Source organism: Eucalyptus grandis, chromosome 7 (genome assembly GCF_016545825.1).
Source record: "Eucalyptus grandis isolate ANBG69807.140 chromosome 7, ASM1654582v1, whole genome shotgun sequence".
NCBI classification, from domain to species: Eukaryota; Viridiplantae; Streptophyta; class Magnoliopsida; order Myrtales; family Myrtaceae; genus Eucalyptus; species Eucalyptus grandis.
Genome location: NC_052618.1, coordinates 50,836,981 through 50,852,014, shown reverse-complemented (window position 1 = coordinate 50,852,014; position 15,034 = coordinate 50,836,981). Strand labels below are relative to the sequence as shown.

The following is a 15,034-nucleotide window of genomic DNA, read 5'->3' as shown; positions in this document are numbered from 1 at the left end:
AAGAGACTTGTCGGCTTCAGATTTGGTACAGAAGACTTGAAGCATCAGTCTGTTTATTGTTTGTAAACAATGACACAACATTGTGTTGTTTCAATTGACAATCATTGCTTTACTTTCTCAATTCTTAACAAAGTGTGGTTGTTCCTATATTCCATGCCTTCTAAAAGTTGTCAGTTGATGTTTTGGGGTCTGTTGCTGCATCCAATCTGTCTCATTTTCAATTTGTTACGTGCTGGTTCTTATTCAAACTAGCTTCTCAATTTGGTACATGAGATTTTCAAAGCTTGGATTACCTATGAGTGGTTAGTCCAGCCTCGGTCAAATTTCATTGGAGGAGGACCGGGGGGGTTATGCGTGTTCTTGCCAAATGCAACTTTCTGCGTAGCTTAAAGTTCAAAATGTAGCGATGTGGTAGTTTCTATTTTTTTTTTTTTTTTACTATCGTAATTTTCTTTATCAAACCTTATTTTATTTAAAATGCTTGTATCGACATCTCCTTGGCATTTGTTGATGTGCACGAGGTTGCAGAAGTTTCTTGTTCCGTTGCTTTATGTTTTTTCTTTTACTTCCTTGGAAAAGCTTGGACATGCAAATCACAGAGCAGTCTCTAATTTATGCTGTCCGATCTCCCTGTGTTCCCTAAATTTATTCAAAATTGCTCACCCCTCTTATTGTTTTGTGGTCTGGTTAGACTTGCATTGATCCGAGTTTCAAGGGATCAAGGCTCTCATTGTTGGATCGGGGATTCATTTATGTGATTGCCCACATTCGAGGGGGTGGAGAAATGGGGAGGCCATGGTATGACAATGGAAAATTGTTGAAGAAGAAAAACACATTCACAGATTTTATTGCTTGTGCTGAGTATTTGATAGAAAAAGGGTACTGTACAAAGGAAAAGCTGTGCATTAATGGGAGAAGCGCCGGGGGGCTCTTAATGGGCGCTGTTCTGAACATGAGACCAGATTTGTTCGTGGCAGCAGTTGCTGGAGTACCTTTCGTGGATGTTCTGACTACCATGCTTGATCCGACTATACCTCTCACAACATCAGAGTGGGAGGTGAGTCTTACCTCCTTAAAATTCTTGATATTTGTTGAAGTATTTAGAACAGTTCAGTTTTGAGCGCTATTGCACCCTGTTGACACCCTACGGTGATATTTACATTATCATAGCATTGAGACTTAAAATAGTGTTACAAAAGCAATGGTCATTTTCTCCATATGGAATTATAATATTTGTTATTGATTGGATAAACTGATAAACTGGCAGGAGAGTGTCATGTGGCCTAATAGTCTAGGAGTTACGAATGACATATCTGGTTTTGTAGCATAAGTTTGATTTCACCTCATATATGGCTTTCTAATAAATGATGAAATTTAAGGATTTCGATGTGTCTGAATTCATCTACTTAGGAGAAGAAAAATGAATCAATTTATGAGATTCCGCAATGAGAATTTTTTTGGAAATGCCTGATATGTAAAGGTGACAGTGAGGCATTCATCCTAGGATGTATTCGTTGAAAGGAAATTTTTGCAACTTCTCTTGCAATATCACCAATAACCCTTTTGTCCCATCAACCATCACACACATGGTGAGCCTTATCTCGAAGCCTGAAACATATGGAATGTTTCTAACTTTAGTGGGTTTCAAGGCTCTACTTGTAGCTAATTCGGAGGTGGTTGTGTCATCTCTAGTACAGTCAAGCTCTCATTATTTGTTAATGTACTTATTGCTGCAGGAATGGGGTGACCCTCGGACAGAAGAGTACTACCACTACATGAAGTCGTATTCTCCAGTAGACAATGTATGCATCATCTGCCAACATTTGGTTACTCATTTGCTCATGTCCATCTTCACTGTCATCTTATTTCTTTGATGTTCAGTGGACATCATTTGAAACATTAATAAGCTGACACTAATTTGATTTTCTTTACTGACCTTGTCTTATACAGGTGAGGGCTCAAAACTATCCACATATTCTTGTTACTGCTGGGTTAAACGGTAAGTGTAATGCCCCTGTAACGTGTTGCTATGTTTCTTCATTGAATCTTCACACGTTAGTATGATCAATTGGACTTGGATATCCAGTGAAGTGCATTTGTGGGACACTGCAACAGGCTAGATATACTTAAATTGATAATATAATATACGGATGGCCATGGATAGTGAGTGCATGGCTTGTTATATATTTTTTATGTCCAAGGCGAAGTGATGCTCTTTTCCTTATTATCAGCTGATTAGAAAATAAACTTACATCCTTTAAAAATTTGAGCGATTGCAGGAGACATGGCGAGGGAACACAATGCTACATCTTTTCTCGCTTTGCTTAATGCTACATTACGTGGATGGCTCTATTTTTAGAGTTAGAGACACTACCTGTTTGAGACTCAAATCTCAAACTCGAGACCCAAATCTCTGTCTACCTATTTGAAAATAGTGGACTCTTGCTTTCTAACCACAAAATCAACATTACTAAGCATTCTTTAGCACATGCTATATATATTCTCATGCCTTTGAATAGAGATTGTTTTGGAAGATATTCTTAGGCATCCCACTAGTAGCAGGCTTTCACATAGCACGTAAGCAAACAATCTGTTTTACTGTTTCTGCAGGTATTTGCTAGTATTGGTATCACTCCTTTCTTTTAGTAAGACTTAATATTTGGCGCATTATGTAACAGATTCACGAGTTTTATACTCAGAACCTGCGAAGTTTGTTGCCAAATTGAGGGATCTGAAGACGGATGATAATATGCTATTATTCAAGTGTGAAATGGGCGCCGGACATTTTTCAAAGTCAGGGAGGTAAGTTGGGGAAACTGTTCATTTCCCCCTTAATTTTAAGGTGCCTAATTTCAGAATCTGTGTAATAAACCATTATGATAAATACGTTTCGACTTAACTCTTAGTTTCTGAAAGCATGAACAAGGTAATAAACACATGAAAGGTCGCAGGGTGTAGTTTTTCTGGACATTTGACGGTATCTTTCCTAGAACTTGAGTGGGTGAGTTGAAGATTTGCTAGTATGTTTGCTTTACATATGCATTCCGTTGCGCAGATTCGAGAAGCTTCAAGAAGAAGCTTTCACGTACGCATTTCTGCTGAAGGCTCTGAATATGATTCCTACTCATGTGTCTGCGTAGATCTGATGAGGTCATCGCGTTCTACCTGGAACTACCTTTCCTCTGCAATGTTGGACGGAAAGAGCGCTTTGCGTTATTCTGAAGGCTAGTCACCGAGCTCCATGTCAAGATTTTCTCTTGAAACTGTACATCATAATTATTTTCAGTGGAGAGGATAATTAGAGGAACCTAGTTCGACCAGTTGCATTCGTTTCGATGTTCGACTAGCTCTGCTAAATCTCTTGCGAACACAAGAATTCAGATTCTGAAGATTTTCATTATTATCTTTGATTAATTCTTGAAATATTTAAATGGTATGTTGCTCATAATTCTCTCTTAAATGCCATTTTATCCATGTTAATCAAGTTAATGAAATCCTTTTTTTTTGTAAGAGAGTGGATGATAGTTAACTAACATTGTCCCTCCGAGAGAGACTAGCTTGGTTAAATTCGATCAAACTGACAAGCAGGAGGACGTTCCTATTTGTTCGTTAATATTTTCTTTAGAAGGATCATTTGGAAAATATTTTCTTAAATGGTATGTTGCTCATAAATCTCTCTTAAATGTCATTTTGTCCATGTTAATCAAGTTAATGAAATCCTTTTTTTTTCTTTTTGAGAGAGGGGATGATAATTAACTAATGATGTCCCTTGGCTCAGAGAGGGATTAGCTTAGTTGAAGTTGAACTGATCAGGAGGATCTTCTATTTATCTATTTCACGAAAAATAAATAATTTGAAAAATATTTCCTTAAAAATGATTTTATTTGTATCACTTAAAAATTTAAGTTAATAAAAAATATTTTCACTAGTGACGATATATTTTTGTGGAATACAATAGTGGGGGAAGACTTCATTGCTACGGGTTGCATGGCCATGGCAACTTGAGTTTGTAGACCGGCTATTAGGGGGTCAAAACTCAACCGAAAAATTGAACCGAAATTTCATGTGCTTTTGATTCATAATGGAAAAGTAATCATTTTTTTTTTTCAGGTGGGTTTATTTTGATTCGATTTTCAGTATGGATAATGAAAAAATGATGGTTCTTTTTCTGGTTCGATTAATTGAGCTGAATTGAAAATCTCAATAAAAGATTGAATGCATAACTTTAAATCTCTTTTCTTTGTCACTCCTTATTCAGCTTAGTTCCTGTAAGCTAGGCAAAAAAAAAAAAAAAAAAAAAAAAATGAACCAGATTTTCGATGCAGTTTGGGTTGTGATTCGATTTGGTTCTGCTGCTTAAACCAAAATATAATCAACTCGCTTCATTTCTCAACATACAATATTTCATTATTAGGTTGCAAACGGTCATCTACAACAAAACAGAAAAAAGACACAGGCTCGTGTTATTCGGACGCTGAAGTGAATTTGGGAAAGCTTTCCCCCTTCATTCCATGTTCATACTTAGGCAATGAACTTCAACAGTTTTACAATACACAAGCCAAACGATACGGTAGACGACTATCTGATCCACTGTCATTGTCCTAATTGATCCCTTGTTTATTCAGAAAATTGATAATTCTCGTACCTGATTCTACAATTTTTAAGTTGCACCTGAGCCCCGATGTCAAAGTGGCAATCGTTTTCTATTCAGTCACGAGCAGCAGATAAGCATATAGAGCAATCTTGATGCGATATAACTCCATGGCAAGCCGCATGGCCATAGCAACTTCGGCCTGAGTCCTCAATCTTGCTACGGTAATCATAGCCATGATTTTGTGTTTCATCTACCAAATCTTGAAGAATGCCATCAACCATATGCTGTAGGTACCTCTGGTGTATCTGGATTGCCTTTCACCTCAATGCAAATACAGAAGAACCAAACAGCATAACTTACGATCCTCCAAGAAACAGGGATCGACGTCTCTCTTTCTCTCATACTTTTGCCCTTCGACTTCTTTGTTACTATGAGCAGCATTATAACCAGGCGCAGCTAGAGCTATATAAAGATGCTGTTCACTCAAACTGTCGTTGCTTGCCATGAATAGGTGCCTCTAAGTTATCAATTTCTCACTTGCGTTTGTCCTAGTAGTTGTCAGCTGAACTAGGATCCCGGATGTCGCCTTGCTATAACTGGGAGCATTTTCTGGGGAGCAAGGACATCTCTTGTTCGCGCTAGAGGAATCTATACCGGCTCGTATTGTTGTTTACAGTGGAACGACTTAGTGAGCGGGACAAACCTATATTAGCCTTCTCGTACAAGCATCCAATCAGATACTTGAGCCTATCTTTGGCCCATTTTGGATCGTTCGCTCCATTTCAAGGACCAATCCAAATAAAGGGAAAAAGGAGCGGGCAAGTCATCAAGAGCAGGTTCTTTTCCATTCCTAATTTCCTGGAAAGTAGTTTTTTTTTTTTTTTTGTCAAACAAATGAACCCTTAATTAAAAGCCTAATACCCTAAAAAACCTTTACCTATAGTCCCAATTCTATCTTGAATAAATTTTCGTCTCATAAAAAACTCTCAACTTTTGGTCTAGTCCTAATTCTATACTAAACTTTTTTTTTTTCTCATAAAAAACCACAAACTTTTACTTGAATCTCATATTTGCTCCCGTTAACACTCAGTCCAAAATCGCCCTTAGTGATGTAGTATTTCCATGTCATTGCTTTAGTTTTTCTCCAAATTCCAAAACCAGGGAGACATCTTTTGGAAATGAATCTCCAAGTCAACCCGAACGATGTATGCTTGGATCTAAAATTTCAGTAAACTTAAAGATATTAGGGTTAGCTTTCTTCAATTACTTTTAATTCTAAAACTCTATTTGTTTTGTTGAAAATAAATGGTTGGCAAAATATTTTTCCTAAAATAATCGCTTGTATAGATTACAAAACGGACTGAACGAAAAATACTTTCATCATCTACAAAAATGTTTCAACATAAATTATTGTCGATACTAAAAATATTTTTTAACTAATTTTGGACAGAGGGTTAACAAAAGTAGATTTGAAACTTAAGTGAAAGTTGACTGTTTTTAGTAAGACCAAAAACATTTAGAGTAGATTGGAACTGAACCCAAAGTTGGGGATTTTATATGGAACAACAAAAATTTAGAGTAAAATTGGGATTGGATTCGAAGTTGAGAATTTTTTAGAATATTAGACCCTTAATTAAATATCATCAACTCGAATCATTTCTCAACATAAAATGCTTCATTATCATGTCGCAAATTGTCTTATACAATCAAACCACGAGAAAATAAGCTTGTGTTTATTCAGACACTTGAGTAAAGTCGGGAAAGCTTTTTTCCCAGGATTCCATCTTCCTACTCAGGAAATGAGTTCCAACACTCTTACAAGACACAAGCTGAACAACACAATAGACGATTATCCGATCCCCTCTCATTGTCTTAATTGATCCCTCACTTATTCAATAAATTGATAATTCTCATACCTAATCCTAAAATCTTTAAGGTGCACCTGAGCCCCAGTGTTTAAGGGGCAAACATCTTTTTGCCGGTTCCTAGCAACAAATAAGCATGCAAAGCAATCATCCTGCAATAGAGCTCCATCGCAAGCCGCATGGCCGAAGCAACCTTGGCCTGAGTACATGTCTTAGCTATAGTAACTATAACCCTGATATCGCGTTTCCTCTACCAAATCTTTAGGAACGCTCTCCACCCGCGTGCCCGTAGGTGTATCCCCATTGGTACCTAATTCCGTTACATAACTTGTACTCCAACCCAACATCCGGATTGCCTTTCACATCCATGCGGATACAAAAGAACCGAATGGCAAGACATATGATCCTCCACGAAACAGCCATGGATCGATGTCTCTCCCTTGTTCTTTTGCTCTTTAGCGTCTTTGTTATGATGGCTAGGATTAAATAGGCTAATAAGCTAGAGCTTTTATAAAGATGTTGTTCTTGCAAACCGTCGTTACTTCCCATGAATATTTGCTTCCAAGTTATAAGTTTCTGAGCGGCATCTGTCCTTAGTAGGTATAAGATACTAGATGAGCAATTTTGTCGCCTTGCTTTAACTGAGTGCATATCCTGTGGAGCAAGGACGTCTATCTTTGGCGCTGGAGGAATCTGTACCGTCTCGTATTCTCATACATGCAGACAACTAAGTACGTAAAACCAAGCTTCATCATGTCTCTTTCGAATATTCTTGTTGTATCGTTCATCTTTTCATGGGAGGGGTGTGATAATGTTGTCGTCTTTGGCCATTTTGGACCCCTCGGTTAATTTCAAACAATTACCCAAATTAAGGAAAAAAGGAGTGGGCAATTCATCAAGAGCAGGCTCTTTTTCCATCCCTAATTGGATGGATTATTCAATCGTTCTTTTGATTGATGAATCGTAAACAAGAACGTTAGATAAATATGTTTTTAGTTAAACTTTTATATGGGTGTTTTATATCGTTATCACCCATCAATCAGTGACTTAATTGGAGAATCAACAATGCAAGAAAATATAACCATTTTAGCAGGAAAAAATGTCCAAAAAGTTTTAAACCTATTATATTGATGCTAATTTAATTCTAAACTTTTTAATGGTGCCAATTGAGTACTAAACCTTTTTATTTAGTGTCATTTTAGTTCAAAATGTTTTGACTTGATGCCAATTTAATCATTCTGGCTAATTTTGGCCAGATATTGATAACATGGACAACCGGCCCACTTACGTGATGCCACTGACAATTTTAATAAATTTTCAATTTTTTATTACTTTTTCTTTTTTCTCCCTCCTTCTTCTTCTTCTTCTTCTTCTTCTTCTTCTTCTTCTTCTTCTATCCTGACAATCGAGTTGCGGGTTCCCTGGTTGATTGTGTGGATCATCATCCGTTAGCTGGTGGGAAATCAGTTCCTGGAACGATGATTTCAGCATGTACTAAAGACCTGGTTAGCTAGAAGTTTTCATCCTTCCATTACCATTCTACATGAGTCGTGTAACTTCTGACTCCATGTGTTGTCTATTTACACAAGTTAATAAACTTGGCATACATTGCTAAGGCTTTCTCTCCTTCAAATTCGTCTTCTCTGTGCATTCAAGTTCTAACAATCAAGAGTTTTTCTATAAAGTTCTACAATTCAAGGCATGCATACAAAGACATTGCCATAAATTTAAAAAATAGTTTACAATTCAAGGGACATACAATTCAGTATACTTCAATTTGATCATCATGTCTGACGATGAAAGATTGAGTGAGAGCTATAAGACCATGGAGCCCTAGGAGCCTTTAAGCGGACACAAGACCTTGACCTGGCCTAAGTGAGGTAAAATTGCTCATTCCAGCCAACAACATGATCTAGCTGAGCCGACCTTCTGTCTGAACCAGAAACAGGAAAAATCATTGTAAATAAAGAAAATTAACACCCTGAAGATGTTTAAGCCCTTAAGAAACAGCAAGGATAACCCAATATAATTGGCAATTTTTCTTTGAAACTGCAAATATGTTGTTGCTGTCCTCAGACCTAAGCATGTTTCATATACATTTGTCTTTGATCTTGATCAAATGATTTGTGCTAGCATTTGGAGCTTAATATATCTATATGTGACCCACCCACGCATGGCTAAGGTGGTTGAGGGCTTGCCTTTCCTTCCTAGAGGTTTTGGATTTGAACTCCCTAATCGGCTCCGTGATTTAAGTGGGGGTTCATGGCGGTGGGTTGCTGTGCTAATCTCTCCTCAAGATATAGTCGCGAATACTGAATCGGCATAAGCCAACAAGGTAAAGTGGATCCTTAGTCACCATATATATATATATATGTGTGTGTGTGTGTGTGAAACTCAATCCTAAAATAGGCTTTATGGTTTTATTTTGACCGAATCAAATATTTTTGTCTCCCAGACCACCGACAAGGTTGCCCTATTGTTGATCATTATGGCTGTGATTTATGCCTTTGTGCCCCCGAGGCACTTGATTCTGTTGCCTTTCTTGAAGTTTTCACGCGGGAGATGCCGTTAAGGAAAGAAAGCAGCGAAAGGTGGCTAAGGCGAATGAGAGAATGGTGGATCAGAATACCAGCAGCCCCTGTTCAGCTTGTTAAGGTCAATGGCAAGAAAAACAAATGACTCTGCTTTCTACTTTCTAGTGACTTCCTAGTGTACATAATAATCCGAACGACGCGCTTGTCATTCGGTTTCTAGAATGCCTGCTGCTTAAATTTTTTGGTCGGAGCACAGGCTTTGCTGACACTTAAGATGCTGACAGTAGTTTTAGCAAATTGATCCTTATGCAAATTATGATTACCATTTCTCAGGCTAGTGAAATGATATTTGGCTGTTTAGCAATTGAATATTCGTTTGGTTGCAATTTCCTGACGTCAAGGTTGTTATCTTGCCTATCAAGCCAAAGTTCTGTCATCTTGCCGAACACCTGCCTTGTAAGAGTCAGGACTATGATTGTGCTTTCCTTATAAATTTTCTGCTGATGAGAAGAAACTTGGGCTTGACCCAACTTCTGTTGGTAGTTTTTTTGTAAAATAAATTAAGAGGTGCTCTATTCCCATCGAAAGGATGCGAGTTTGCAAGTGGACGGGATTTGACACTAACCGATGATTATTATTTTTTTATTTATTAGAAAATTCGCATTTTTTAAAAGTAACCATTGCATCCTATTGAAACAATGTGACTATTTAGAAGGAGTTTTGGTTATTTTTTATATTTTATTTATTTAATTTTGAATTTATTATTTCTTCCAATGGTTATCTCAGAGTTCATACTTGTTTAGACATAACTTTTGAATCATTGGAAAGTTGTGTCTGTTCAAATATGATTTCTTGTTTTTGCTATAAATTACTAAACGTGTTTGTTTGATCATAATCATCTTCTTCTTCCATTTTTGATTTCTTTCAAAAAAATATATAGCCATTATTTCCAATTATTTCCAATTATTTCCTAAAGAGACTTTAGAGAAATATTAGAATTGCTATCTAGTAATCTCATTTTGAGATTTTGTTGTATCTTAGAAGATATTTGCTGGTGACCATTAGTAACATTGTGAGGTAAATAAATTCTTAAATAAAGTGATATCACGCCTCAAAATCCGACTTGATTACTCTAAAGATCCGAGTTAATTGTTCTACCTAATTTGAAGTTACATTTTTCCCAACAATTTTAAGGATTTATTTTGTACAACAATGGAGTCAAAGCCAAAGGAAGTACATGCCCATGGTGGCTCACAATCGGGCAATCCTCAAGTTGTCATTCATGGATCGTGGATCTTCCTCTTCTCTTCCCCTTTGCGACATGCCTCTCAGGTTTTGTATTCTAGCTTTCGTTTTTTTGTGTTGCAATGGTTGAGTGAAAAATAAAAACTGTGTGTGGATGTTAATTTCTCATTCAGAGTGTCGTCTATATTGGAGAAAGTGAACTGCATATTTGTTCAATTTAAATTAGGACCGATATTGGAGGAACAGTTTTAAAAGAGGACGTATTGAGTCCCCTTGAAAGAAGGGTGATGAATCGGCTTTTTGCCCATTTGGAATATGGTTGCGCCGCATTGCTGAAGAAAGTATCCCTTTCACATTGGAATCAAGATGACAAATATGGAGGATTTGGGGGCGTCACTGTATGATTTTGGGTGGTTGTAGTATTGTGATTGAGTTTCTTGCGAAAGACCTCAATATATATCTCAATCGCATAGTAACGGACATTTCCTATGGTACCAACTAGAGTGGGTCAATCGATGGAGACTCTTACAGAGCTAGAGTTTCCACTTCAAATGGCCATGAGTTTTTAGGAGATGCTGGTCTGGCGATTGTACCCCTTCGGTGCTTAAAGGCTAAAACCATTAAGTTTCATCCTACATTTCCTCCATGGAAACGGTCTTCAATTAATCATCTTGGTTTTGAAGTCCTCAATAAAATATTTTTACAATGAACCTTTTTCTATTTTCTTAATATGCGGATAATCTCTTTATGGCATGTAAAGAATCTTTGCCTTTAGCATGGTTTGTTTATGATGTGCAACTATGCACCTCGTTTGTTAAGACGTTTATATGGGTTGGCGAATGATCTTGTTTTGCACTGCCATATTTACACTGATGTCCCACATTAGTATGTGCATGAATGTGATGTCATTATGGGCTTAAGCAAGCACATTGGTAGTGGCATGAAAATTTGATTAAATCATATTGTTTAGTAGTTTCAAGCAAAATAGTGATGATAAGTGTATTTATTCTAAATTCACTAAAGATTATGGTGTTTTAGTGTGCTTATACAATGATGATATACTTATCTTTGGAACCAATATGATTGAAGTTATCGAGACTAAGAAGTATCTAATTTTCATTTTTAAAACGGTTAATATTCTGAAAAACCCCAAACTGATATATTTATGACAAATTTACCTCAAACAAATTTTTTGACCATAAAAAACCCCAAATTGGTATATTTATGACAAATTTATCCCAAACGAATTTTTTGACCATAAAAAAATCCAAACTAATACACTTTTGACAAATTTACCCCAAACTAGTACACTTGCAACAAATTTACCCTATGTTATTTTCTGTTAAATTTTACTGTCAAATTACTAAATTAAATGACACGTAATGGTTGACTGGTGTGTCAATTTGCGATTTTACTCTCTATTTGTCACATTTATACAATTTGTGCAATTTTTTGCGGTATTAATTCAATTTAATACAATGTATATTTGTCACAAATGCATTAGTTTATGATTTTTGATAGTTGAATAAATTAGTTTGGAATAAATTTATCACAAGTATATCAGTTTGGCGCTTTTAATGGTCAATTAGAATAAATTTGTCACATGCGCATTGATTTGAGATTTTTTATCGTCAAAAAATTAGTTTGGGATAAATTTGTCACACACGTGTACCAATTTGGGGTTTTTCAAGGTATTAACTCTTTTTTAAAATGAAAGATTTAGGTGAAGTAGATATTATCTTGATATTATAGTTAAAACATAGTGGGGGTTATTCTTTGAGCCAAAGTATAAAATGTTGTAAATTTTAACATTTTGGTTTCAAAGAAATGAGCACTCCAGTTCATTCAGTATTAAATATTGGTAGACTAGTAGCACAATTTGGATACACGAGTACTATAGGGTCTTTAATGTATGCTATGCATTGTACTAGACCCTATATTACTTATTCTGTATAAGTTGAGTAGATATATTAGTAATCCAAAAACATTGGAAAGTTATTGCAAGAATTTTTGGTTATCTTCTTGTTCAATAATAATCCGACTATATTAGAAGGATACACCGATACTAGTTGGATTATAAGTGTGAGAGATAAATAATCCACTTTTGGATGAAGTTCACATTAGGGGAATGTGTTGTTTCTTTGGCGAGCAAGAGACAAATGTGCATAACTTACTCAATTATGGAATTTGAATGGTTGCTTTACCAGCAATTGGGAAAGAGATTGAATGGACTAGAAATTTATTGTTAGATATCAAATTATGGTCCAGTTCTACGCCTCATGTTTCCATCCATCGTGATAGTTAGACCACTTTGGTATGAGCTTATAGTAGCACCTATAATGGTAAGTCTAAACATATTAGTTTAAGATATGAATATGTGAGCCAATTGATTAAAAATTGTATCATAACAATTGTCTACATGAGGTCAAACAAGAATCTAGCTGATTTACTGACTAAGGCTTTATCAAGAGACATGGTAAATATAATCTCACTAAAAACGGGGCCGAAACCCTTTAATTAAAATCGCTAGTAATGGTAACCCAACCTTTTTTCTAGAACATCATTAGTTACAAGGATTAATGGATAAGAACAAGTTATTGAATATGATTGTTTGATACTAACGTTGCCCTAATATGAAAAGTCAGTATAATCTGTTATGTTTTGTAGGTTGAATTGAATTATTAATAAAGTATACTATAAATTTGTAATGTGTTAATAGTAATAAAAATGTATGGTAGATACTTTGCCTATATGAGTTTAGAAGTGGTGTTGCTTTTTACGAAAGTTAGAGTTGTTTTCTAGAGAGCTCATAAAACAGGATCAAGCACAAGGCCATAATAGTGCAGAATAATATAAACCTCCTCGCTAAAGCAAGAGGTTAATGTATGTGCTGTATGTCCGATTCTATTATTTAAAAGTACAAGTTTAAAATCCAGTTACTCGTCACTTTGATAAAGTTTTGAGATACTTGCACTAAATAAAGGTTAACTCAAAAGAGACTTTTATTTATGTATATTAATTTCACGAAAATTTTGGCTGTATGTTTTTAATGTTTTATTTATATTATTGTTTTACAAACAAAAATGTGGGAATGCTGGTTGTTTGTTTGTAAAACAAACTAAGAAATGCCCTGTCCCACTTCGAAAAGATGTGAGTGCGTATGTGGATGAGATTTGTCACTAATTAATGATTACTATTATTATTTATTTACTAGAAAATTCGAATTTATTTTTATAAAAGATTAACCACTGCGTCCTAGTGAAACAGTGCGACTATTCATAATGAGTTATGGTTATTTTTTATTTATTAATTATTTAATTCCGAATTTTATTATTTCTTCCAATTGTTATCTTAGAGTTCACTTGTTCAAATATAACTTTTGAATCGTTGGAAAATTATGTTTGTTCAGATATAACTTCTTGTTTTTGCGCTATAAATTACTGAATATGTTTGTCGATCATAATATTCTTCTTCTTCTTCCATTTTCATTTTTTTTAAAGGAATATATAGCCATTGTTTCCAATTGTTTTCTAGAGAAATCTTGGAGAAATATTAGAATTGCTATCTAGTAACCTCATTTTAAGACTTTGTTATATCATAGATGATATTTGCCGGTGATTATTAGCAATAATGTTGAGGCCTTAAAGAAAGTAATATTATGCCTCAAAATCTGACTTGATTGCTCTAAAGTTCCGACTTTATTGTTTTACCCAATTTGAAACCATATTTTTCCAATAGTTCCTAAGTTCCAACTTTTCCAAGGGTAAGATTGGATTTTTTTTTTTTTTTGGTTGATGGTAAGATCGGATTTGGTTACCACCATCCTCTCCTCCATTTGATGCCATGGAAGAGGAAGTCCAAGAAAATAGACATTGACTTTCTTTTTGTACATGCAATCACAATGATGATGGTCTTACTGATTTTGCAGGCACTTCCTCCATCGTGAACAGAAGAATTTGAACATAGATTGCCACAAGTGCAGAGATAGATAATTTCGTAGATATGCACAGCGGGATTGTTTTTCAACTTGGGGAATTCTCTTATTACCGATTTTGGATCTCAACCATCTATTGCCTATTGGCTATTTAAGTGTTTGTCTCAGGATCCCCGATAACGCCTAGTCGCTATGTCCTCTTCAATAATGGATGTCGCTATTCAAATGAACTTATAATTGCTCATATGTCGTGTGATGACATAGGTCATAATCACAAGGTTATGTGTTTAATCGCTCCAGCACTCTTCGAACATTCGTTGCATGATGTAACATAGGCTTACCTTTCTTTGAGTGCATAATTTAAGTCTTGCAACATCGTCAATTTCTCTCCAAAAATAGTTAAAAAGAGCTGCCTGGTTTCATTGTGTTGTGTTTCAATGAGTTCGAGGAATATGCATTGCTGAGCAGCTAAGGAAGAAATCTAGGTGCAATGCACTCTTGGTAGATTTCACCATCTAAAAGGAACTTATGGTTGCGTATATGTAGTACGATAACATAGGTCATTAATCAGCGTTTCCTCTATAGATAGCTTTGCAGTAACTGCTCAAGTACTCTTCAAAGAGTAACTGTAGGTTTTGCATAATTAAGTATCATAATACATTGTTTGTTTTCATACAAATTCTCTCTGAACAGAGTTGCATGATTTTCTCGAATTGTATTTGAATGAGTTCAAGGAATATGCATTACTAGAGCAGGTAAGGAAGATAACGAAAACGGGATGCGATACACTCTTAGCGTAAACCTTTCGCTTTCGCATGAATTAAGGTATGGTGAATTGGTGCGGATTTTTCTATGAAATTAT

General features: G+C 35.6%; 1 protein-coding gene across 3 annotated transcripts in view; it reads left to right on the top strand.

The window, feature by feature from the left end:
* The window catches only part of LOC104454034 (dipeptidyl aminopeptidase BI), a 35,712-nt gene that overhangs the window by 6,428 nt on the left and 14,250 nt on the right, over positions 1 to 15,034 (top strand). The window contains exons 7-11 of one of the 3 annotated variants that reach the window (XM_010068740.3): positions 692 to 1,057; positions 1,737 to 1,802; positions 1,951 to 1,999; positions 2,679 to 2,802; positions 3,056 to 3,423. The exons of the other annotated variants lie outside the window; for them this stretch is intronic. Of the exons in view, the coding sequence (XP_010067042.2) occupies positions 692 to 1,057; positions 1,737 to 1,802; positions 1,951 to 1,999; positions 2,679 to 2,802; positions 3,056 to 3,140 (690 nt within the window). The 3' untranslated portion in view covers positions 3,141 to 3,423. Of the gene's footprint in view, positions 1 to 691; positions 1,058 to 1,736; positions 1,803 to 1,950; positions 2,000 to 2,678; positions 2,803 to 3,055; positions 3,424 to 15,034 lie in introns of those variants that run through there. 3 annotated transcript variants of the gene reach the window in all.